This window comes from Nuphar pumila, chromosome 4 (genome assembly GCF_984573655.1).
Source record: "Nuphar pumila chromosome 4, dmNupPumi1.hap1.1, whole genome shotgun sequence".
NCBI lineage: Eukaryota > Viridiplantae > Streptophyta > Magnoliopsida > Nymphaeales > Nymphaeaceae > Nuphar > Nuphar pumila.
In genome coordinates, this window is record NC_143252.1 from 415,094 (window position 1) to 441,818 (window position 26,725).

At 38.7% G+C, this 26,725-nt stretch overlaps 1 protein-coding gene across 2 annotated transcripts in view; it reads left to right on the forward strand.

Annotated features, from left to right (window-relative positions):
- LOC149838998 (BAG-associated GRAM protein 1-like) overlaps nt 1-26,725 on the forward strand; it is a 186,278-nt gene that overhangs the window by 72,953 nt on the left and 86,600 nt on the right. For both annotated transcript variants that reach the window (XM_090002195.1, XM_090002194.1), the window contains exons 9-11: nt 15,043-15,072; nt 15,174-15,273; nt 15,975-16,081. In XM_090002195.1, coding sequence (XP_089858321.1) covers nt 15,043-15,072; nt 15,174-15,273; nt 15,975-16,081 — 237 coding nt within the window. The remainder of the gene's footprint in view (nt 1-15,042; nt 15,073-15,173; nt 15,274-15,974; nt 16,082-26,725) is intronic.

A 26,725-nucleotide genomic window follows, 5' to 3' on the forward strand; every position in this document is an offset into this window, starting at 1 on the left:
TGATTATAATGTTCGGGCTCATGATATGAATGTAAAGTTGTTAGACAAGCCTTATAATTCGGTGTAAGTGGTTCATACGACACAAACCTATTTGGTGGAATAGATTCTCTACAAGATCGCCTATGGGAGGTTTCTTCTATAGATTCATTATTTTGAGAATATTTTTCTAGAGCACTAATAGGTTTATCTTGTTCATGCATGAACATGGAGATTTTTATCAATAATGTCATCACTACTTGGTGATGTTTCAATATTAGATATTTCATGTAACGCCCCCAAAATCTCAGATTGGTAACTTTTTAGGAAAATTTTGAAAGCCTTGTAATCATTCCTTCATCAGAGTTTTAAATAGTAATTCAGCGGAAATTTGGTGTTTGAAATAGTAAGTCAATTGACCTTGGGCGCATTACATCGCAAACTTTCCTTTACACAATGGATTTGAAACTTTATACATTCATTGAAACCAAATAGATTAAAAAATACAGTTTTAATAATTTAGAGTTTATACAAAAGAGGAATTTTCAAGGAAAACCTTATGCAAATTTACAAAAATGTCCTCAAGAGCGAAATATCAAGGAAAGTGTCTCTTCTTGATCTCATCACATCATCGTTCTATCACATGCCGTACTTACCTAATCATCACATGTACCCATAAGATGGGTCACTTTCATGAAAAGACTGGTAGAAGCATAAGTATGACAATATAAAACAAATCTAGCATATGCATTTAATTTATACATGATACGCAATTCAACAAGTAATGTGAACAAATTTAGCATATGTATTTAATTCACACATGATACGTAATTCAACAAGTAATGTGAACAAATCTAGCATATGCATTTAATTCATGCATGATATGCAATTCAACAAGTAACATGAACATGATAACTTGGTTTCGATATTAGCTGTCCTGCGGGTATGCACAAGAGCGAAACGTAGAAACAACTGAGACTAATTCAGAGGTTTATTATGCCATGCATTTTTGATACTCCAAATAGCTAGCAGAGTCCGTTCTTAAGGGGACGACCAGTGATCGAAGGAGAATTCCCTAAAGGCATACGTAGCAAGGGATGCATCCAACTTCTGCAGAAGTCTAAGGAATCTACCATCTAGGATAATTTTTGATAGTCCCGTCCCCTAACTCCGATGACTGGGGACACCGAGTCATTTGCCCGAGAGGTGGTTGTTAACAACCTCTCCATCGAAGTTTTTGTATCATCCCATCCTCCCCCTTGATGGAAAACAACGGGGCAAATGGGTGCATCAGGTTTTATTTAACTGAAGACCCATTTTACATCTTCTAGTCTTTCAAACCAGCTCGAGCATCTTGCCTGTAAAGGCGATAATCACTATTATGTGATTTTCACAATGTGCCATTCGCACGCTTCGAGGTTACCCGAACCTCTCATCCAATCATCGAAGTACTAACATGTTGTGCTTGTCTAAAATTACCTCTACGATGAGAGGGGTAACAATTTCTCAAAAGAAACCCTAACTCCATTGTTTTGTAAAAGAAACGATATAACTATATTATTTAGTTTGACATGATCTAGTCTTTGAAAACACTTGTACATCCTTGTGCAATTTGCACGATACGAGGTCGCCACACATCTCTCATCCATTTATCGCAGTATCAGCATGTTGCACATGTCTTGCGATACTGTTTGCGATAAACAGGGTATGGGTTTCTTAGCAGAACCCCACCCAAGCACATGCTCATGCTCCCAACCGGGGTTATCCGAGTCATATCGGAAACTCAAACCGAAGTTGTAAAATATTTCTCCCAAATGCGCTGACTTGGGAAAGCTTAGTTGAAATTTTGCATCCTATAAGCGTGCAGACTTTGCTTTGCAAAACTATGTAGGATTCTCGCAAGGAGTCCATTTTCTTTAAAACTCTAGTGCCCATGCGCAACTCGCGTCTTTTGAAAAAGAGCAAGTAAAAATATGGTACAAATAGAATACGCTCTTTCATGTCCCACTGGATTGCACTTATTGTAAGAAATACATATATTACAATGCAAGCCTGTGCACATTACAACGCAACGACAATGTATAAAGTAGGACTCGATATGCGAAATCACACATTAAGCTAAAATAAGTGTGTAAGTAGTGCATGAGGTATGAAACCGTACCTCGGCTAAATAAATACGTAAGCAGAAGACTGTGCACGTGATAGCGTGACGGTAAAGTAAATGGCATAAAGAAAAGAGGACAAGGATCACAAAACTGCGTCCTTGAATTAAATGCATAAGCAGTAGCCTATGTACGTGATAGCGCGGCGGTAAAGTAAATGACATAAAGCAATACTTGATACGCAAAACAACACATCTAGTCAAATAAATTGCGTAAGCAGTGCATGAGTTACGGAACCGTACCTCGGTTAAATAAATGCGTAAGCAGTAGCCTATGCATGATAGAGCGGTGACAAAGTAAATGACATAAAACAATACTTGATGTGCGAAACAGCACATCAAGTCAAATAAATTGCGTAAGCAGTGCACGCGGTACGAAACTGTACCTCGGCTAAATAAATGCGTAAGTAGTAGCCTGTGCTCTAAAGCGCGACAACAAAGTAAATGACATAAAGGAAAGGATAAGGATCACAAAACTGTGTCCTTGAGTTAAAAATGTACATATATACATATATGTATATATTTATTGCAGTTTAAATGTTTTATGCTTAATTTAGTTCTTCCATTGTCCTTTGTGCAACTTTCTCCCACCTCGAAGATTATCAGATTCACTAACAATTCCAAGTATAGGCTATTAGGGGCTCGTGCCTCGGTGCATATGTCGAGTCTGTTGCGCTGATGGGGTGCGATAAAAAGATATTTTATTATGCTGCGAAAGAGAATGATGCAATTAGTTAAAATAAAAGTAATAATCAATGCTTGCATTGCGGGGGTCGAACCTGAACCGGATTCGAGCCGACCCACTGAGCTGGGTCTAGCGACGGGGTAAGCCGAGCTAGGACCGACGAGGACTGAGCTCACTCGGGCGAGTGAGCCGGTTATGCCCTGATCGGGCCGGACTCGGTTGGACCCCCAATCGAGCTGGGCTCGGTTCGGCAAATAGGGGAAACAGAGGAAATAGGGGGGGTGGCTGGGCTCGGCTACTTGGCCGAGCCTGGCTCCATCCTGGGAACATAGGGGGCGGGGTGGGCTCGGCTACCAGGCTGAGCCCGGCCCCAACCCGAAATGTAGAGGGGGCGGGGGTGGGCTGCACCCCCACCCCTGTCAACTGAGACAGGGTGCAAGAGGGAAGGGGCTGCGCCCCTCCCTTGACAACAGAGAGCAGAGAGTGAGGGCGGCATGAGGGTCGACGCCCTCCTGCCGACGCCATACATAGAGGAAAGCGAGAGTGAGCAATGCCCCTCCTCTGCTAAAAACACAAAGAGAGAGAGAGAGCAGGGAGCGGCGAGAGGAAGAGAGTACTGAGTGGGGAGAGGGACAGGAGTTGCGAGAGGGGGGAGTGTCGAGGAGAGAGAAACGAGAGGGGGGGCTCCCGAGTGTATAAAGGGAACCCCACCCCTTCGTGCTTAAATAGAAGCATGGGGGGGGCATTTTGGGTCTGCATCCGGATTCAACCCATATCTGTTTTTTTCTTTTTTCACGGGTCTTAGACTTCATGATGTGTATCATCTATTATTTCAAAGTGATTCAAAGAATCATCATACACCTTCTGTTGGTGAAAGATCATATAAGAACATATAGTTAATTTCATCTTTCTTATCAAGTTTTTCAAAACCATTTTCATCTTCTAATAAGGTCACATCTTTTGAAACATAAAGCTTATTATTTTTGAAATCAAAGCATCTATATCATTTTTTATTTTCACCATATTCAAGAAAAACACATTCAATCACTTTTGGAAACAATTTATCTTTTTTATGCAAGAGGACAAAACACTTGTAACAAAAAATACGAAGGCGATTGAAATCAATTGTAAATTTAAAAAGTTTTTCATAAGGAGAGATATTTTTTAAATTTGATGATGGCATACAATTTATTAAATAGGTGGAAGTTAAAACGGCTTTGGTCCAAAAATTCTTAGAAATATTTTTGAAAATAAGCAATGTTCTAGCGGTTTCTATAATATGCCTATATTTTCTTTTCGCTAGCCCGTTTTGTTGTGGAGTTCTAGGACATGATCTTTGATGGCAAATTCCATTTTGCTTTAAGTAATCTTGAAAACCATTGGATAGGTATGCTCCATAAATAACTACCTTTAGATATAACCGGAGATGGACCTCAAACATCCGAGTGCACAAATTCAAAAGCTCTTGTTGAGATAATGTTCTAGATGAAAATGGAATAGACTTTATTTTTCCAAAAATGCAATCTTTGCAATTTATATCTTTTTCTTTACAAAATTTGTTTCTAAAAGAAAAAAGATTCATTTTAGAGTAACTTGGATGTCCAAGTCTTTTATGCCAAGTTTCAATACTTTTATCTTAGACGTAAGTATAAAAAGAGTTTGTAGGAAGAGTCAAATGATCCATATAGTAGAGGTCTCCCTTCCTATGGCCTTGCCCAATCCGCTTCTCGGACTGAAGATCCTGTACAAAGCAACCATTAGATGAGAAAAATATTTCACATCCATGGTCGACAATTTGGAAAACCGAAAAAAGATTTAGGTTTAATTTTGGAACTACTATTACTTTTAGAACAAAAAAATGTTGAGAATTTTTAGAATCTAGTGTTCCTATACCTTTTATTTTTAGAAAAGTTTCATCGGCTGTAGAGGTACAATATATTTTTGAATTAATGCATACATCGGTTAAAGCATTTTCATGAGTAATATGAAAGTGTTAAAATATATATATATATATATATATATATATATATATAAAATACCCAATAGGGGTATTATCATCTTTTCACATAGTTGTTTTAGCAAACAACTATTTCTTTTCTTTTTCATGTTTCCTTTTCTTTTATTTTTTCTTTTTATTTATTGTCTCAAATTCCAACCCAAATGGGGCCCCACGTAGAGTCGTTGGGCCCCCCAATGGTCACATTTGTGACCGTTGGGGGCTCCCAATGACTCTATGGGAGCCCCCTTTGGCTATCCTTTTGAGACCCCTTTTTGGGTGTATAAATAGGGGTGGACCCCTTTGTATTATTCATTCTAGAGAGCTCTCTCTCTTTCAATAAAGAGTGTTTATTTTAGTTTGTGCCTTTCTCAAGGCTTGTTTATGTTGTCCCATAGTGGACTTGGTTATCATCTCTCTTGTGTATTGGACCATTGTTGGTCATTGTGAATGCTTGTTAGGATTCTTTATTTTTCCGCATACTTCTTTCCATGGTATCAGAGCCATTCAGTTCCTAGAGGAAGAAGCGTGATATTCTTTTTCACATATATTGTCTCTACCTTTCACTTTCTTTGGTGACATCATGGAATCCAAAATCGACCTATCCTTCAAGTTCAATGGAAAGAACTACATGATGTGGGCATCGACAATGGACAACAACCTCAAAGGTAAAAAACTTTGGGGTTATGTTATGGGTTCTATTCCGTAACCCCAATCGGAGTTCACCAAGATGGAAGGAGGTCATGAAAAAGCTCTTGAGGGAGATGCTCACCTCAAAGCCATTGAAGACCACCAAAAGAAAGTTGAAGATTGGGAAAGCAACTATGCCAAAATCCTTGCTTGGTTCATGAACAATGTCGAACTTAAGGTATGTGCTAATATAGCTAAATTTCACCGAACCAATGAGGCTTGGTTTTTTATGACGGGTATGTATACCCAAAAAGACCTTGCAAGAGCATATTTCTTGCGAGAAAAAATTAGAACCACCAAACAAGGTGATTTAAGTATACAAGATTACTATAGTGCTTTAAATCCACTATGGGACGAGTTGGCTCTTTTAGAGCTAAAATGGGTACCTATGAAGGATATTGAACTAAGGCAAAAACAAATGGAACAAGATCGATTGTTCCAATTTTTGTTTGGGCTACGTCCCGAATTTGAGCAAGTGAGGTCATCACTCCTCCATAGATCTACTTTTCCACCAATAGAAGGTGCCATTGCCGAAATCACCCAAGAGGAAACTAGGCTTGGCATGAGTAAGAACATTGATAAAGTGCTTGTCGTATCCAAACCCGACAATAATGTTAAAACCTATAAACCACCCCATTTTGAAAAGCATGAAAACAATAGTGGAGGAAGAAAGATGATTATATGTCATCATTGCTATGAGCCGGGTCACATTAAACCCGCTTGCCCAAATCTTAATGGAACATTCAAGCCTAAGGTGGCGTCCCTTGAAGAATCCTCTACCACCAAAGAAGATGAGGGCAAGAGTGTCGACCTCAAAGAAACACTTGGTCAAATATCTATGGCTCTACAACAAATTCTCAAAGCTAGTTTCTCTACATCGGGTGTGGCCATTGCGTCTACATCATCACCCGGTACGTATTTTTGGATTCTAGACTCTGGAGCATCCTTTCATATCACCCCACATGAAAATGCATTGACCGATGTATGCACCAATTTCAAAAGCTCATGTGTTTCTGTAACAACCTCAACTCATACCTCTTGAAAATGCGAAAACTTTTTTTTAAACAGTGCAGAAAACTTTCCAGAGACCCGGGGTCTTCACAGTTCCAATTCCAACTGGATAGCCAAACACCATAAATGGACTTACATTTATCATCCACAAGAACCAAAGCAAACCTCTTTTTTTATGAATCAAGAATCAATTTCAGGGACAATGTTCTACTCAAGAGAAATAAAAGTAGTAACCGATTGAAACAAAGAACTGAAAAGAATAATAGAACGAAAAAACAAATAGAAAGAGCCACTCTGTTCACAAGTGAAGTTGTCGAGAACCAAGTGTGACCCTCGTGCCCTCCCAGTAGCTGTCGACTTCACTAATCATCTGTTCCTGTGAAAAACCAATAAAGTAGGGTGTCAGAATCGAAATCCTGAGCACAACTACTTTTTAGTGAAACAAGTGAGACAAAGGGTTAAGATAAGATATCATGCAATATTCTGAAGGAAATGCAACATGACATTTATAGCATTTAAGAAATTTTTCATGCAACAGTTATAAGGGTTAGCGTGCAGAAACATTAAAGCCATAGCAAATAACAAAACTTCAACGTGCAATAAGAAGTAATCATTACACACTCACCATCATGTAATGATTGAAGAAACAATTAAAATATCCATGATCTAATGCATAACAGGAAAATGCATGATTTCTGTGCAATGCATGAATCCTTTTGTTATTTTTATTTAAGTTTTCCTTTTTCCATATGCATGTCCTATTAAATGCATATAATTTTAAGTTCCCCTTTTTAATTATCATTGCCCGTGGATACACCAAACGGTACAATCCTCGAGGATAAGTTAGGTTTACAGTGTAGCTTAACACACAATTTGTATTTTATTAATAGGTTCCAAACTTAGCCATCGACCGAATCACCTTCGGAGCATTAGACCTCCACATCTAATGTCGGGGACACAAGGGACACCCCACGCCTACAAGTGTCACTTTTTTGGTACAAAAAATAACAACTTTGTCAAACACACCACCCTCAGTTAAAGTGACAGACTCTCCCTAAAACCGTGGCCAGGAGAAGAAACCTCAATATCGGGTTTAGGGGACAAAATAAAACACACGGAGTTTTTGTATCCTCACAGTGTCCCCAAGACCGGATTTCTAAGATCCTCATTCTCCAGATGGGAGATCCTAGAACGTATATTACACTGTTCTTACTTATTATCTTTTATTAAAAGTCAATTCTTTAAGTTTTGCAACACCATATGCAAAAAGTAAAGGCAAAAGCTCGCATCTAGCCCGTGAGGACAACTAGAACAGTGTAGTAGTGTGCAAAACCAACATGTGGTTTAAGTGATGCAATAAAACATATATGAAAAAACAACCAAGTCCACGGCTCTTCTAGCCGGTGATGATCCATTAGGCCATCGATGCATCACACAACAAAACCAAAGTGATGTGTTACATAACATCAGACTAATGTGCCAAATGCACGTGCATCATGCAAAACAAAGTCAAACATAAGCATGTAATTCTCCACATCACATGCATTTTTGTCATGTGTATTTCCTACATCCATACACATGTATTCATGTCAATGCATACTCCCTTTGAGTGTGTGTGCACGTGAACAAAACTGTTTATTATGCATGTCCATGTTAAGTGAAACCTCAATCATTTAGCATTTGCATAACATATTTTGCACGATTTATTGCATAATCATAAGACTGCTCCTGTCAAATTAAAATTTGCATATAATGAGTTTGTATTCCACCTGCCTAACCAAGCAATTCATCATAAGATTGAGCTATTGGCCGGGTGTGTCAATCCCAGACCGAATGGCCTGTTGGTCGGCTAACCAAACCAATCCAACTCACATGAGCATACACAATTTGCAATTACCACAAAAATAAGATTTGGATTTACATGTATACATCTGTATATTAATAAAACTTTTTTTTTTTAGAAACATGTGAAAAACACTGAAAAATATCTATATAACACAGTGGATTCGAAAATCCACTGTTTCTCCATGGATTTCCATCAAGCGTATGCATGGAAATCCATCTCTACCCGATCCCTCAACCATTTCATATAGAAGAACCCGTACCTTAGAATCGACGCTTGAAAGAAAAGCACAGGGATGCAGTTGGCGAGGAACGGCTCAAACGGCGTCGTCAAAGGAGTCTGCCAGACATAGGAAAAAGGTCACAACAGGGAAAAGACTAAGAGAACGAAGCCCACAATTGGTTTTGAACTTGCGACGTTCCACCACAATGAAACATGCACTGCTCCTACCAATCAAGCGAAGCCCCCCCATTTGCCGTTGTAGAGAGCGACATGTGTCGTCACGACCACTATTGTGCACTGGTCGCAACTGTGCGCATCAGGTGCATGCAACCGCAACCCCCAATATTGCAGCTGCGCGAACCATGTGCGGCAGCGACGCGCGGGGCAACGAAACTGCAACGCACTCGCCACGAGGCTTGCGGAGCCCGGTAGGTGCTCTTCGAAAAGGGAAAACATGCAGACCCTTACCAGATAGCTCTTAAGCCCCAAGTAGCAAGGATTCAAAACTGGGCCTTTAGCTTGGCACAGGACCCCGCTTACCATATGGATATATTAACGGTTTTGAATCTGTAAAGTCCCTCCACAAGCGGACGTGCACAAACAACTCCTACCAACCAAGCCGAGCCCCTGTGGGTTTCCTCGACAAGGGGGGGATCAAGCAGGGGGGCGGCTTTGCCTGTTGGCCAGAACAGAGAAAAAAAAAGAAAAAGAAAGGGGGCGACAAAGGCCTCCACCCCCCTGCCCCCCCCCCCTAACGGGCCATAGAGGAGGGGCAAGGGTGGCAGGGGCCACCGGCCAATTTCCGACCCTCGGCAGGTCCCCAGGAAAGGGAAAAAAGATGGAAGGCACGACAGGGCCTCCGACATTCTGTCGGCCTCCTGGCGAACGCAAAGAGAGGAGCGGGGAGGGGAAATGACGCGGCAGGGGCCGTCGGCTCCCTGCCGGCCTCCCATCGACCTCGTGATAGAGGTCAAACGTAGAAAAGGGGGCGTTGGCTCCCTGCCGGCCTCCCAGTGACCTCCGAGAGGCAAAAGAGAGAAGGCAACCGATAGGGGAGGTCGTCGCCCTCCTATGGGTTCCCCGACAACCAGAGAGGCACCAATGGGGAAGAGATCGCTGCAGGGAGGCCCGTCGGCTCCCTGTTGGCCTCCCGACGAACTCGCAACAGAGGGGGAAAACAGAGGGAGAGGGAAGAGAAAACAGAGAGGGAGAGGCGACGTACCTGGTCGCCCGACGTCGACGGTTGCTGTAGGCAGGGGAGAAAATGAGAGATAGAGAGGGGAGAGGGGCTGCGCGTAATGCCTCCTCTCCCTCTGCGTTGCTTAATAGGAAGGCACAATGGGAAGAGGGGAGATCGTGGCCCCGTCGGTTACAGGGAGCCCCTTTCGTGCGAGGCGGCTACAGGGAGGAAGGGGAAAAAGGTCTGGCCAGGGTTTTAAAAACCCTACCGGGTTACGGATCCGGGTCGAGTTCGACCCGGGTCTGAGTGCTTTTAAAAGAGTTTTTTTTTCTTTTTAAAGAAACACGAGTTTTACAGTTTCTACGACCGATGAAACTTTTTTAAAAATCACAAGTATTGGAACACTTAATTCTAAAAATTCTCAAAACCTTTTTGTTCCAAAAGTAAGAGTTGTTCTAAGTTAAATTTGAACCTTTTTTTGGTTTATCAAATTGCCGACCATAGATGTGAAATATCTTTCTCATCTAATGGTTGCCTTGTACAGGATCTCCAGTTCGGGAAGCGAATTGGGCAAGGCCATAGGAAGGGGGACCTCTATTATATGGATCATCTAAACCTTCCTACAAACTATTTTTGTATTTACTTGCTTATATTGATGCAGATTGGGGATGCAACCCTAATGATAGAATCTCAACTATCGGCTTCAGTGTTTTTTAGGAGATTCTTTAATTGCTTGGAGATGCAAGAAGCAACAAAAAGTCTCGCTATCCTCTACTGAAGCTGAATACCGGGCTATGGCAACTACCACGATGGAACTTGTTTGGCTTCGAAGTCTTCTCAAACATATGGGAGTTGACATTACAGGGGCTTCAAAGCTATGTTGTGACAAAAAAAGTGCCATTTACATTGCCAGTAATCACACCTTCCATGAGCGCACCAAACATATAGAGATGGACTGCCACTATGTTCTTGATGAGTATCTACGAGGAACAATTACTATGCCATATGTGACAGCAGAGTATCAGTTAGCGGATTTTTTCGCTAAAGCTCTTCCTGCTCCTCCGCTTCACGTTTCTACTTGGCAAACTTTCGGTCATCTCCCCGTAAAGTTTGAGGTGGTGTTAATATATATATATATATATATATATATAATACCCAATAGGGGTATTATAGTCTTTTCACATAGTTGTTTTAGCAAACAACTATTTCTTTTCTTTTTCTTTTTTCTTTTTATTTATTGTCTCAAATTCCAACCCAAATGGGCCCCCACATAGAGTCGTTGGGGCCCCAACGGTCACATTTGTGACCGTTGGGGGCTCCCAACGACTCTATGGGCGCCCCCTTTGGCTATCCTTTTGAGACCCCTTTTGGGGTGTATAAATAGGGGTGAACCTTTTTGTATTATTCATTCTAGAGAGCTCTCTCTCTTTCAATAAAGAGTGTTTATTTTAGTTTGTGCCTTTCTTAAGGCTTGTTTATGTTGTCCCATTGTGGACTTGGTTATCATCTTTCTTGTGTATTGGACCATTGTTGGTCATTGTGAATGCTTGTTAGCATTCTTTATTTTTCAGCATACTTCATTACAAAAAGATGCCCCAGAATCTAGAATCTAGGAATGCGTATTGGGTGGTGATGTAGAGGCAATGTCAACACCCGATGTAGAGGAGGTAGCCTTGAGTATTTGTTGAAGAGTCATGGATATTTGTTCGAGTTTCTTTGAGATCCCTGCTCTTGCCTTCATCTTTCTTTTTTATGGTTGATTCTTCAACGAAAGCCACCTTAGGCTTGAAAGTTCCACTTAATTTTGGGCAAGCGGGATTAATATGACCCGACTCATAGCAATGCTGACACAATCATCTTTCTACCTCTATTATAGTTTCCTTGTTTTCCAAAATGTGGTGGTTTGTATGTTTTGACATTGTTGCCGGGTTTAGATACGACAAGAGCTTCATTAACATTTTTACACATGCCAAGCCAAGTTTTTTCTTTAGTAATTTCGGCAATGACATCTTCCAAAGGAGGAACAGTGAATTTATGAAGGAGGGAGGATCTTACTTGTTCAAATTCGGGACGAAGCCCAAATAAAAATTGAAACAATCTTTCTTATTTTATTTGCTTTTGTCTAAGTTAAACATCTTGCATAGCCACCCACTTAGGCTCCAAAAGAGCCAACTCATCCCATAAAGGATTTAGAGCACTATAATAGTCTTGAATACTCAAATCATTTTGCTTAGTGGTTCTTACTTTTTATTGCAAAAAGTAGGCTCTTGCAAGATCTTTTTAGGTATACATACCCTTTATAAAGAACCAAGCCTCCTTGGCTTGGCGAAATTTAGCTATATTTACACATACCTTGAGTTCAATATTATTCATAAACCATGCAAAGATTTTTCGTGATTGACCTTCCAATCCTTCACCTTTCTTTGATGTTCTTCGATTGCTTTGAGGCGAGGATCTCCCTTAAGAGCCTTTTCTTGACCTCCTTCGATCTTGGTAAGCTTTAGTTGGGGTTCCGGAATATAACCCATTACATATTCCCAAAGTTTCTTTCCTTTGAGATTATACTCCATTACAGATGGCCACATCATGTAGTTCTTGAAATTGAGCTTGAAGGATAGGTCGATTTTGGATTCCATTGCACCAACAAAATATGAGAGGAAGAATGGAAAGGAATGTCACGATTTCAACTTTCAAGAATCGTATGGCTCTGATACCATGTAATGAAGCATGCGAAAATGTAAAACAAGAATGTTAATGCATTCACAATGTCCAACAATGGACAAACACTAAGGCACAAGAGAGAGATAAGAGGAGTCCACTATGGGACAATACAAAAGGCCTTTTAAAAGGCTACACAAATAAGTAAAAATATGAAATCTTTATTGTAGAGGAGCTCAAAAGCTTAAGAATACAAGAGGGGGAAATCCACTATTTATACACAAGAGAAAGCAAAAAAGGAGCCATTAGGGGGCTCCCACACATTATCATTGGGAGCCCCCAACGACTATATGTGAGACCCCAATGCTTTAATAAAACACATTTTTTTAAAATATAAAAAATATCCTATTTAATAAAAATAGTTGTTTCTAAAACAACTATGTGAAAAGATAGAAATACCCCTATCGAGTAATATATATATATATATATATGTATTTTAACATTCAGTACCACCTTGCCCCCCACGTCAACCATCCAAGATTTCACCTTCTTAGAGGGCAATCAAGGAGCAAAAATTAATACATTGTTTGGGTATCTTTTACATCTTAAATTTCCGTACGTTCTTTTCAAAAAGAGCAGTTTTGGATCTGCAATATTCATAGCATGCACTCATGCTACATAAGCTCCATCCAACTCAAACATGCATATCATCTCGTGCATCATTTGATTAGGCCACCTCCCCGCTAGGACACAACAGTGTACCCATCTTGTGCCACCATGTGCACATATGTACAAATATGTGCTATTCATCTTATGCATCATGACATAATTTAAACTTTGCATTCAATATAATTTTCACAAACGGTTGCACCAACACACTGCCTCAATAGGTTCAAATGTTGCCCAACAACACACCACAAAGTCCTTTTGGTTCACTTCTTGAACCATCACATGCATTTAAACCAAAAACAGTTTACTCACAAGATTGTTAATGCAAAAATTTAGTTAGAAAATATGTCATAAATCATACAAAATGTTTTAAACTCTAAGATTTTAACTGAAGGCACTTGCATATGTTACATGCATAAAAGCAAAAACCCAAACATTAACTCATTACATAATAGAGAATAAAATTTCTGATTTATGTTCACAGAACAAACTTGTTTAATTATGTTTCTTTACAAAAATCAGTCATAAATCGTCCAGGAAGAATTAGATGCTGGGATTTTTATTGTGGGTGACTTGATATGTCATGTTCAAGCCCACAAAATTTTAGAATTTAATTCGATTCCAATTGAGAGATATAAATCTTGAAACATGTGTTGTTTTTGTCACTCGAAAGAACATGTCTCTGATAATTACAAATTCTGGACCAACTTCTGCAAATTTTAATCTCAAAACCATATTGAATTGACCTCTAAAATTTTAACCATGTGTTCTTCCATATCTCGACTAACACATCCTAAAATTTTAGCCATAGATTCTGTGTATTTTGGGAAATATGATGTTTACAAAATACCTTATCTCTGCAGACTCACAATCAGGACAAAATATCTGTATTGACTTGTATAGGGGTGAGTGATAGAGCGAGAGAGAGTTCGTACTTTTTTTTTGAAACTTTTTCTTCGTGGTCGTGCCCTAAGAGAGTCAAATGCGAAAAGAAAAGGAAAACAACCCCTCCTTTTATTGTCGTTGACACTTGGTGAACGACTATAAACCGCCTAGGCGGTGCCTAGGTGAAAAATTAGGGCCCCATTGCCCAAACTGCATCGCCTAGGTCCCAGGCCGCCTAGGCGCCACTTTTGACAACCAAAATTAATATCATGAAGTCTCTTTAGGCCAGAGTTGCCAGTCGAGGAAGCAAGAAGCAATTAAGGAAGCAGAAGCGGGAAGCATGACACTTCTAAAATTTTAGGAAGCGAGAAGCGTGGGATGGCTTAGAAACGAATTGAGAATCGTCTCGGAAGTGACCTGGGAAGCGAACCAGAAGCGAAGAGGAAAGCGACCTAGGATTCAAGTGGGAAGTGAATAGGAATCGAGTTTTCTCAATATTGGGCAAAAAAATTTGTTTAAGGCCCCAACCCCCCCCCCCCCCCCCCCCAAAAAAAAGAAAAAAGAAAAAAAAGAAAACTTATTTCCTAATATTGGGAAGCGAGCGGGAAGAAAATGGGAAGCGAGTGGGAAGTGATTGGAAATCAAAATGGGAAGCGTGCTTCCTAATTAAAATTGATGCTTCCCCGTAAGTTTCGGAAGTGCCGCATTTCGCGCTTCCAAAGCGCGTTTCGGGCCAGCATGCTTCCCCATGCCTATGGACGCTTCCGGTATACCAACCTGGTTGGAGGTATTGCTGATGCAAGCTTCTTGTCTGGTTGAGTTCTCAATCGTGACCTATCTGTACTTCATTCTTGCAACTGATTTAATTAAGTACTGTCCTTTTAAATGTTGTTTCTGTGAGTAGTCATTATCTATTTAAGTAAGCTCATGATTATGTCATTTAGCAATAGTGTTCTGTAATGAAGTTATGTACCTTTGTGTTTGTACTTCTGCTGGTTACATATGAGATAGATGGCTTGTGACCAAACAAATAAAGTGTTAAGAGTTACCCTCTTTGTTTGGTTAGGTGGTTATTCCATTTGAAGATGTTTATGAGGTAAGGTGACTCTTTCTTATATATAAGAGAACATATGTTACTGAGATAAATTTCTTGGTTTAATGGAAGGATTAAGTGTTGCTAGTTTTTATAATGTACAGATAAAACGAAGTCAACATGCATTTATTAACCCTTCCATCACTGTGGTACTTTGCACTGGTTCTGGTGGACATGGCGTGCCTCCCTTGGGAGGTACAGAAGGTAATATTCAATTTCTTGTTGTCGCCTTTACCTGTTTGTTTTCAGCCTTGAAGAGTCCTTAGCTACTGAGTATGCGTATAACTTTTGTCCCAACCTTTTGTAACTTTTCTTCCCTCCCCCATTATCTGCATTTATACACCTTGCCATGAAGCATGTTCCCATGCCTTAATGAGTCTGACAACCTTTACACAGCACCAGAAATGCCAGCCTTTTTATTTCAAGCTCAACGCTTATGAATGTCTTCTTTTTTGTTTATGCTTTTGGTCATTTTCCTTTTAAAAGTTATATAAATTGCTGAAATTAAAAACCAAGGACGGTAAACACTATTATCATGGGGGAATATTTGCAGATTTTAGTTTCTGCACATGTACTGTGAGTGTAAAAGTCAATTTATTTAAAAATTATCATTCAATTATTTCTTCTTTTAATACTGTATCATGTTTGTTCCTGTCTTGGCTGTTTTTGAAGTTTTAGGTTCATGTGTTTCAATTGATCATTACAGGATTGTCTTCATGAATGTTATTAATATTTCAATGAATTACTGTAGTCTATGATGGACTTTTCATACAAGCTTTCATATATACTTCTCCAGTCTCTAGTAGATTTTATGTACAAGTTTTCAACTATATACTTCTTTCTCAGTTCTCTAGTATATTTGCATTAAAGTCTTCCTTCCCCGTCTTCTATTTTAATTTTTCCAGGAAGAGTCAGATATAAATTTGCATCATTTTGGAACAGAAACACTGCACTCAGAGCTCTACAACGAGCTGCCAAGAACTTTAAAGAAATGGAAGAAGCTGAGAAAAAGGTTCTCTTCCTCTCCCACGTTCTCTGTCTGAATGGGACTCAAGTTTCCAAGGGGTCAAGGATCATTTTCTTTACCAATAATTTAATAAATTAATCTGGGATATGATATCAAACAAATTTCGTTTTTCTCATCAAACAGTTTAGCTTCTGGCATTATTATTTTTTTACAAACAGAATTGATTTTTGTTTTTATTTTCTCTTTCGATATCCAGTTGTTATATTCAATGATTTAAAGTTTCCCCCTCTTCTTTCTGTCTTTTCTTTTTCAAAGTGGAAGTTACTGTTTACTGACTACACAAAAGTATTAATCTATTACTGATATGTTGTTAATTCAAGGAACTTATGAAATGCACTGTGATAAAGAACGGGCTTGGCAAATTAGTTGGTTGTACTTGCTCTATAACATGACTTGTACACTAAATCAAGATTATCACAGCAAATTAGATGTTTCTATACAGTCTTCTAGTCTTCCATTTTGCGACAATACATCCTTCAAAATTCCTTTATGTGGTAAGTATCCAGATCACTAAGCAACTTTGTGAACTCTTGAGTTAAGAAAACAATGAAGTTCACAGCCAATATGGACTTCCGCATCTGATATGTGCTTGGGAGTATCATATGAATATGTACTTCCAAACGGTTTGCAAAATACATAAATAATGATAAAGAAAGGCTACTTTGCAAAGCAATAAAAAGATTAGTCATGCCTGTTATACTCCCCTTTTCTATCTTCAACCCCAGACATACACTTGAAAGGCATGAAAACAAGCTCTGGTATTCCCAGTTTTTTTTTTTTCTGGGGTTTATTGGACATGTTGAGAATATTCTAGAATTTTGAGCTTTTTAGTAAAAACTTTGTAATTGGAAAAAATGTTGTTAAGGTTCTCGTAGGAGCAGAAATTTGCTTTTGCAAAAGTTGTTTGGCTGGGATCAGATTTATTTGTCAAGCTGCAGTGATCTTCAAAAGTTGGGAAAACAAAGGCTGAGCTTGAAATCTGAAACTTTTAAGAATATGACCAATACTTTTAGAAAGCTTAATTTCTTGATAAGGTGAGCCATTTTGAAGCGTTTTAAAAATTATGCTTGGAGTTTTGCAAGAAATTAAACAGAAACATATTCTTGCAGGTGTAATAGTCTGTCAAAATTTTTACAATAAGTCAAAAACTATTTCCCATAACATGGAACTAAGGTTCTAATTTGACAATTAGTGTTTCTTGGGCAAACTTTGCCAGACTGTTAGAAGTGATATTCACATCAAATGAAGATAGACTTTATAGACCCATGAGAGTAAATGCTGCATTGTGGTTTGCAGGTTGCCACTTCACTGTTTTTGGATCGAGCCCTTCTCTCATGGGGTTAAAGAGGGTGGTAAATACAATAACTAAATTATTTTTGCAAAGTAATCCCTAGATGCTGAAAGACGTGAAGATTCTCCAGTGGCTATTTTATACAGTAACTTTCATAGTTGAATATCACTAGAAAAATATTTTGCTTTTTTGTATCAACAAAAGAGAAGAATGCATTTCTATTTCTTGATAGAGGAGGAAGTACAAAAGGATTTTTGGGCCTGCCTCTTGTTCTATTGTTTATACCATAGTCACAAATATTGGTCTCGACACAATAATTTAACTTTAGTTGATAATTTCAGGAAAATCTTGGGAAAAATTTGCTTTAAAAATTTGAAAGAATATAAAAATAGTAGAAATAAGTGAGAAAAATAACATGTTTAGATAAAAAATACACATAATAAATGCAAAGAGTAAAAAATATAAAATAAAGAAGAAAAAACGTAGTTAAGATATAAAAAAGTACAAAAAGTACAAAAAAGTAAAAGGTAACTCATAATATAGTGATATTATTGTAATGAAATATGCGAAAATACAAAATGAGGGCCTCTAAGAGCTTATAAGATCATAAACACAAAGTGCACATGCACATACACAAGTCCAATTAAAGAACAATACAAGAACACAAAGTCACTACACAAGCACTAAATGCATTCAAGACATTAAATGTAACGGCCCAAAATTTTAACCCATATTTTTAAGGATTTTTTTTTTATATAACAGCAGAAACAAGAAATACTATAGGGTTAATCATTTCAGAATATTACAGTGGAGAGAAAACCCAAAACAATTATTTCATTTCATTATCAATGAAAATTAACATTAGAGTTTTAAATGATATAAACAATTAAATTACAATAAATCCAAGCGATCCCTGGAACAGTAAATCCAAAATCTCGATTCAATGCCTCATCCTGCAATCGCTCGTAAATGCTATTATTCACCTGAAAATAGTAAAATTATAGGAATTAGACTACAACTGTCTAAGTAGGAAATCTGTAACTTTTAATGCAGGTATATCATGAATCTAGTATGTGATGTGGGTGTCATGTGTGAATCTTTAGCATATACAATGGCACGTAAAACAGACTATGCAACAACAATAACAGACATATATCTAAGCAAGTAAGCAGATTATGCAACAACTATAATTAAACAAGTAAAACATATTTTGCAACAACAATAACAGTAACATGCATAATTTTCATGTAACAGTAACAATATGAATTCAATTATCTCATATCTACGTATTTCATGATTTGTATTTCATCACAAGCTCAGAATATAAAAAATGTTTGAAAGAATATGAAATTGTCTTTCCAGTAACTCCACTCACAGTGATACCTAACTGTTCTAAATAGTGTTTATATTATCTTATCCCGCGGGTACACACGGGCACATGTGACCATCTTAGAGGAGAACGTTCGGGGGTATATTATTCAAGAGTATTTTATTAACCCGAACATCCTAACTGAGATTGAATCCCCAAGGGAGCGACCGATAGCCGAGATAATCTCCCAAGGGCTCAACTCAAGACAGGATGCATCCCTAACTTCTGCAGAAGACATGGAACTACCACCTAAGACACATAGGTAGTCCTGGTCCCTAATTCCGAGGACGGGGACCAACGAGCCGCTTTACGTTCGAAACACAACACAAGTCCTCGAAGTTTTGTATCACTTACCCTCTCCAAGGTAAGCCTAAAAAACTGGTTACATTGTTTAATTATTGTTCCGAAGTTCAGGGCATTTCCCCAACTTTCTCCTACTACCATAGCAGTAGATCCCAACCTTAGTCATTTTACCAATGTATATAAACCATCCATATCCTTTTTCCACATCGATTTCTTAATCCCACTCAGAGTGCTCCGGTGCTTTTAATCCAGTCAAGCACACAATAATTACAATTAAGTTTTCATCACTTTTATTGCCATAACACACAGGCTAATAGCCCAAATACCCGCATCGGGTAATCAATCCATATTGCCCGCTAGGCAAAGTTTTCCCAAGTGACTGCCTTGCGGAAAGACACTTATCCATATGTCACTAAGTGCACCATCATATATTTGAAACCAATATAACAACCTCACTCCTCAAACACCGATAACATGCAACATACAAGCAATTCAAATCATACATTTTCTGACAAAAACCAGTTTAAGAATTTATGAGGAAGAGGCTTATTAGACTACAGGATATTTAATCTCACACAATATCATGCATACAACTGTTAATCTCACACAATATCATGCACACAATATCAACCAAGGATATTTAATCCCGTCATTGGACTGAAGCTATGAATGAAGAAATGGAAGCACTTCATGAGTGTCAGACTTGGGAAATAGTACCTCGACCGGAAGGAAAGAATGTTGTTGGCTCAAAATGGATTTATAAAACAAAGTATAAACCCGAAGGTAGTATTGATCGATATAAGGCGCGACTTGTTGCTCGAGGGTTCACACAACAATATGGTGAAGATTACGATGAGACCTTTAGTCCGGTAGTCAAAATGGGTACAATTCGTGTCATCATATCCCTAGCAGTCGATCGAGGATGGAGGCTTAGCCAGATGGATGTTAAAAATGCATTCTTGCATGGAACTTTAAAGGAGGAAGTATATATGGAGCAACCACCTGGATATGCTGAGAAGGACCCTACTGCTTGGGTGTGCAAACTAAGGAAATCTCTGTATGGGTTGAAACAAGCGTCTCGTTCTTGGTTTGAAAGTTTCTCTATGCAAATCCAAGGCTATGGTTTTAGAAGATGCTCTCTGGATCACTCGCTCTTTATTTATCAAAAGACATACATCGTTATACTTCTTATATATGTTGATGACATTGTGATCACTGGGAGTTCAGATAACCATGTGCAAGACGTGAAGCGATTTTTAATGAAAACTTTCAAGATAAAAGATTTAGGGGAGTTGAGGTACTTCCTTGGTGTGGAAGTTGACAGACAACAGGACACATTGACACTCATGCAACAAAAATACACTCTTGATCTTCTGGAAAGAGCCGGGATGACGAATTGTAAACCAGTCAGTACTCCCAGTATATTACATCAAAGGCTGGGCTCTGAAAATGGTCATCTTTGTGTCAACCCTACAACGTATAGAAGTCTCGTGGGGATGCTGCAATATTTGACCTTTACTAGACCTGATATAGTTTATGCTGTTAATCAGGTATCCCAGTTTATGCATGCTCCAACGGAAGGTCATATAGAAGCTGTGAAGCGCATTCGACGCTATTTAAAAGGAACTATAGGAGACAGACTTGTTTATCGCAAGAACAATAACCTATATAAAGGGCATAAACTTATCACTTATACAGATGCAGATTGGGCAGGAGATCCAGATAAGAGACGGTCTGTATATGGATATTGTGTATATATTGGACACAATTTAGTGTCCTGGAGCAGCAGAAAACAAAAGGCAGTGGCACGATCAAGTACAGAGTCTGAATACAAGTCGATGGCTGGAGGCACGGCAGAAGCTACATGGATTAGACACTTATTGAGTGACCTCGATGAGACACTTATTCGATCATTTCTTCTATGTGATAATCAAAGCGCAATAAACATTGCGTGTAATCCTATTCAACATAGCAGAACGAAGCATATTGAGATTGATCAACATTTTATATGGCAGATTCGAACAGAAGATCAAGTGGCAGACTTGTTTACCAAAGGGTTAACAGGACGACAATTTTGGCTATTGAAGAGCAAGTTGTACATGCTTCAAAACCACGTACAACTTGAGGGAGGGTGTTAAAATATAGTATGCGTATGGATCTGGATCCAGATCCATACGCACGTTATATCAAAACATGCATGCATCATAATGTTTCATTAATGGCAATATTATAATATCATATTCCTTATGTTTATATATATGAATTAGGGCTTGGAGGTCGGGTATTATTCTGCCGCCCCAGCCTTTGGCTTCTCTCTGTCTTTCTTTTTGTTTCCTGTGCAGGTGATGCGTGAAGAAACCCATCTCACTCATATTCTTTCAGTGTAAAGCATTTGAATGCTATTTTATGCTATCATTTGATGTATCAAGTTACTTAAAAACTTGATTGTTTGCAAGGATCTTTCACAATCTGATGCAAGCATCATTATTATCCTTCTCTATGTGGATGATATGATCATCACCGACGGTGACAAACAAGGAGTTGCAAATATTAAAACTCTTCTTAAAACTCACTTTGAAATGACTGACTTAGGTTTATTAAGATATTTTGTATGCATTGAAATTGCTTATTTCTCTCATTGGTATTTGATATCCCAATCTAAATTTGCTTTTGATATTGTTTCCAGGTCTGGAATTACAGATGATAAGAAAGTGGACACTTCAAAAGTTAATGTTAAAATGAAGATTGATGATGGAGAACTTCTTGATGATCATACTCCTTACCGACAGCTTATTGGATCCCTTTCTTATCTTTCCATTACTAGGTCAGATATAGCTCATGTTGTTCATACTGCGAGTCAGTTTCAACATGCTCTCACCTCTGTGCATATGGGAGCAGTTTTGCGAATTATTAGATACTTAAAGTCTTCTCTTTCACGAGGACTCTTCCTTTCTGCTTGATCGTCTTTAAATTTAATTGCATATACTGATGCTCACTGGTGAGGTGATCCCAATAATAGGCACTTAATTATTGGTTTTTGTTTGTTCTTAGGCGAATCATTGATTTCGTGAAGGAACAAGAAGCAACAGAAGGTCTCTCTTTCTTCCACCGAAGCTGAATATAGAGCCATGGCAACTATCACTATGGAAGTTGGTAAAAAAGGTGTATAGTGTTTCGGGTCTGGATCCTATACCAGACCCGAGTTCATTCCATTTTATGTATTAGTGTAAAATTTTAAGTATAGTGTATTTTTTTTGGGTTCGGATATTACATTAGACCCGACCCGACCCATGTACACTTAAGTGCATTTATACAAAGCATTAGGTCACGATTTCTGATATGCAAAAATCGTGACAGCCGCAGTTGCCCCCTTTTGGTTTTCTCTTCTCGTCTCTCTCTCCCTCTCTTTCTCTGTTTTCTCTCTGAATGCAGGTGCAGATGAAATTCTATCATGGTATCAGAGCATAGATCCTTCTAGAGGCAAAAAAAAGGAACTCTGGCTCGTGACAACGATAAAAAAATTTGAGGTTTTTCGCTTCTCATTTTCTTTTTGTTTTCTTTCTCCTTCGTCTCTTTTCTTCCCCCCTTTCTGAATCTTCCTGTGTACTCACACCTCACGTGAGTTACATCTTTGTGAATCTGTGATTCACAGGAACTCTATTCACGTGAATCCAGGTCATGGATTGACTGCATTTCACGTGAAACATCGGTCTTCTCCCAGATCGTGGGTTAACAACTCTTCACGTGAACTCGTGAACTGATTCACGCGAGATATTAAATTTGTTTCTATTAATCGTTTGATTCCCTTTTCCATTCTATCTTTTCCAAAGTTTCTCTGGATATTCGGATGTTATAGTGGTTCCCTTTGATTCCCTGTGCTCTGCTGCACATTATTATTCTTGATTTCCTTTTGCTGAAACAGTCAAAGGAGGGGTTTCTTACCGTGAGATTATTTCTTAACGTGTGATTGTCTTTTCACGCAAGCCCCTTTTGGTGCACAGAAAGGCCAAAGTTTCTTCATTTTCTGATTTTAACAATCTATGATTCTCAGACAGCAGCAAAAAAACAAAAAAAGTGTTGGGAGAAGGTTGAACTTTTTTGTCTGTTGATTCTTATTCTCTATGGATCCCTACCACCCTCAATCAAATCTTTCTTCAAGTTTTCTCAACTAGCTTGTTTCTGAGAAGTTGAATACCTCAAATTTCTTGATCTGGAAGAGGCAGATTATTCCTTTCATAAGGAGTCAAGGTCTCTTAGGTCACCTGGATGGAACCACTTCAGTTCCACCAGAATTTAGCCCGAGAGAAGAAAAAGACGATAAAGGGGCGAGTTTAATCGTGTATGTCAAAAATGCTGAATTCCTCAATTGGGAAAGAAAAGACCAGTCAGTTGTTACATACATCACATCCACCCTGTTTCAAGAGATCCTTCTTGCCATTCCTGACAATTGTACAACTCTAAAACTCTGGGAACGACTAGTTCAGACGTATTCGCAGGTTTCTCAAGCAAGAGTAGTTTTTCTAAAAAGAGAATTTCAGTTGTTAAGGAAAGATTCCATGACCATCATGGAATATTTGAACAAGATGAAGACCATCACAGATCAACTTGCAGTTATAGGGTGTGCCGTTAGTGACAGTGACATGGTGCAACAAACTCTGAGTGGATTGAGATCTGACTACAATATGATAGTCACTTCACTATTGTGTCTCCCTGTTCTTCCTACCTTTGATGAGCTACGAGCCAAATTGATCCAATATGAAATGACTCTGATGGGATTCTCTGAAGAAACTCATAATCATTCAAATTCTCAAGTTTTTGCTACAGAAGTGACCTATGGTAGAGGACGAGGACGAGGAGGACAAGGACGAAGTGGACACGGAGGGCGTGGTTTACTTCCCACTCCAAACACGTTTACTCATGCGCAGGGAACAAGATCCATCCCTACCTGCTTCCTTTGTAACAAAAAGGGACATATTAAGGCGAACTGTTGGCATAATCTAGAGAATAAAGGAAACAGTCCACAAATAGAAATCAAGGGAAAGTTCACAAATACCAAAGACAGTGGAGAGATTAAAGATTTGTTGATATCTGCCTTGTTAGAGTTAAAATTGAAGCATAATGATGAAGGCACTTGGTTTGTCGATTCCGGGGCAACGACTCATGTGACAGGCGATGCATGTAAAATTTCTAATCCTATTCCTTATTTTGGAAAAAGTAAGATTGTCACTGGAGATGGATCCCACCATCCTGTTTCTCATGTTGGAAAGATTGTCATCCCCATGTCACATTCCACTCTTACTCTTTCTGACGTTCTTGATGCCCCTGACATTAAGAAAAATATTGTCTCCGTCTCTAAACTTATTGATGATAATAATGCTTCAGTTGAATTCACTCCCTTCTCTGTGCAGGTCAAGGACCTACGCACGAAACATTCGCTGAAGGAAAGAGATGAGGCAACATGTATGTCTTTGAAGAAGCTCCATGTCGTGATGTTCGCCCTTCTCACCTGATTTCGAAGCCTTCATCAGAGTCATGTTCCTCCTCTTCTGCTAGTGTTTTTAGTATCTCTGAATGCAATAAGCCATTCTTATGGCATAGTAGGTTAGGACATTGTGGGAGTCATTTTATTGAGAAACTTGTTTCTAATCATTTCATTCCAAAAGAAAGTCTTAAAGGGGATGAGAGCAATCATAAATGTTCCAGTTTCCTTTTATGCAAGAGTCATGTATTGCCTTTTCATTCAATTAATAAGAGAGCTTCAAAAGCTTTTGAGATCATTTGTTCTGATGTGTGGGGACCCTCCCCAATTGTCTCTGGGTCTGGAAGCAGATATTATCTAATCTTTGTTGATAGCTATTCTCGATACACTTGGATATATTTCATAAAAAATAAGTCAGAAGTCTTTTCTTTGTTTCAAAATTTCTTTTCCTTGGTCAAAAACCAATTTTCTGAGTCCATTCAGTTTTTCCAATGTGATAGAGGTGGGGAATTTTCATCTCATGATTTTATTTCTTTTCTTCGAGATAACGGAATAGGAAGAAGGGTGTCCTGCCCTCACACTCAACAAAATGGGATTGCTGAACGAAAACATAGACATATCGTTGAAAGTGCCATGAGTGTGCTTCATGACAACAATCTCCCCACCAACCTATGGACAAAAGCCTTTCATTCTGCCGTGCATGTGATAAATAGATTGTCAATGGTCATTTTGGAAAACAAGTCTCCTTATCACTGTCTCTTTGGAGCTCATCCTAGTTATCATGATCTGCGTGTTTTTGGATGTGTTTGCTATGTGCATGTTGATCGGTCCCCGAGAAACAAGTTTCAAGACAAGGCCCAGAAGTATAGGTTTGTGGGATACACAGATGATTACAAAGGATATAGGTGTTATGATCCCACCAACAAACGTATCAGAATCTCAAGAAATGTTGTCTTTGATGAACAAAATTTTGATGACAAAGCAGATGCAACGAATATACCAACTGAAGTTTACGATCCTTGGTTGAGTTCAGAACTTTTTGCTAGCTCCAGCGAAGCATGTTCACCAGGTTGCGTGCAACAAGAAGAAGAGATGTCTGAAAACACTGAGACGTCGGGGTCACAGAATTCAGAAAAAATACCTGGCAGATACAAAGGCATTGCTTATTCTAGACAGAGACCGATGACATCAAGCCATTCAGATCATGCTTCAGTCAGCAATTCGACCCCTTCTCACACTCCTGAGATCAGAAAATCGAGCTGTAATGAAATGGTGGTCTTCAACAAATGCACAAATAACTCACAAACAAGTGTCTATTGGAGACACTACAAGCATGACCCTTGAAAGGGTATAAAAGGAAGAACACTTGAAAAATAAATAATACTTTATTCATGAACAAAATGCTTAAGAAGCATGGTTATTTACATTGAAGGGGTTCACCCCTATATATACAAAAAAGTGGAAGAGAGAGGAGAGCTCATTTTGAGCTCTCCAAAAGAGACGTTGGATTCCAACGTCTCTTAATATAGCTGTTGGACTACAGTCCAACAACATTTATTATTATAGCTGTTGGACTATAGTCCAACAACATTTATTATAGTTGTTGGACTACAGTCCAACAGCTATTTGCACAGTCAAGTTCCAACAGGAACTTGACTGGATCAAATATCTAGTTTCTATTGAACTAGATGCTAAAAAAGAAAATAAAGAAAAATAGAAAAAGAAAATAATAAAAGAAAATATAATAATATTAAATAATATATATATATATATATATATATATATATATATATATATATATATATATATATATCAGTTTACATTTTAACACTCCCCCTCAAACTTACGGTACAATGAGCGAAAGTTTGTCTAAGAGGAAGTGAAATCTGGGAGCAGCGAGAGGCTTGGTGAAGAAGTCTGCTAATTGATATTCTGATGTAACATATGGCAGATCAATGGTTCCATGTAAGTATTCCTCTCTGACATAGTGACAGTCCATCTCAATGTGTTTAGTGCGCTCATGGAATGTCCGGTTGCTTGCAATGTAGATCACACTTTTGTTGTCACAACACATCTTTGAAGCTTGCGTTGCTTTAGCTCCCATATCCGCTAGCAATCGTCTGAGCCAAACAACCTCCATAGTGGTGGTTGCCATGACTCTGTATTCAGCTTCAGTAGAGGAAAGAG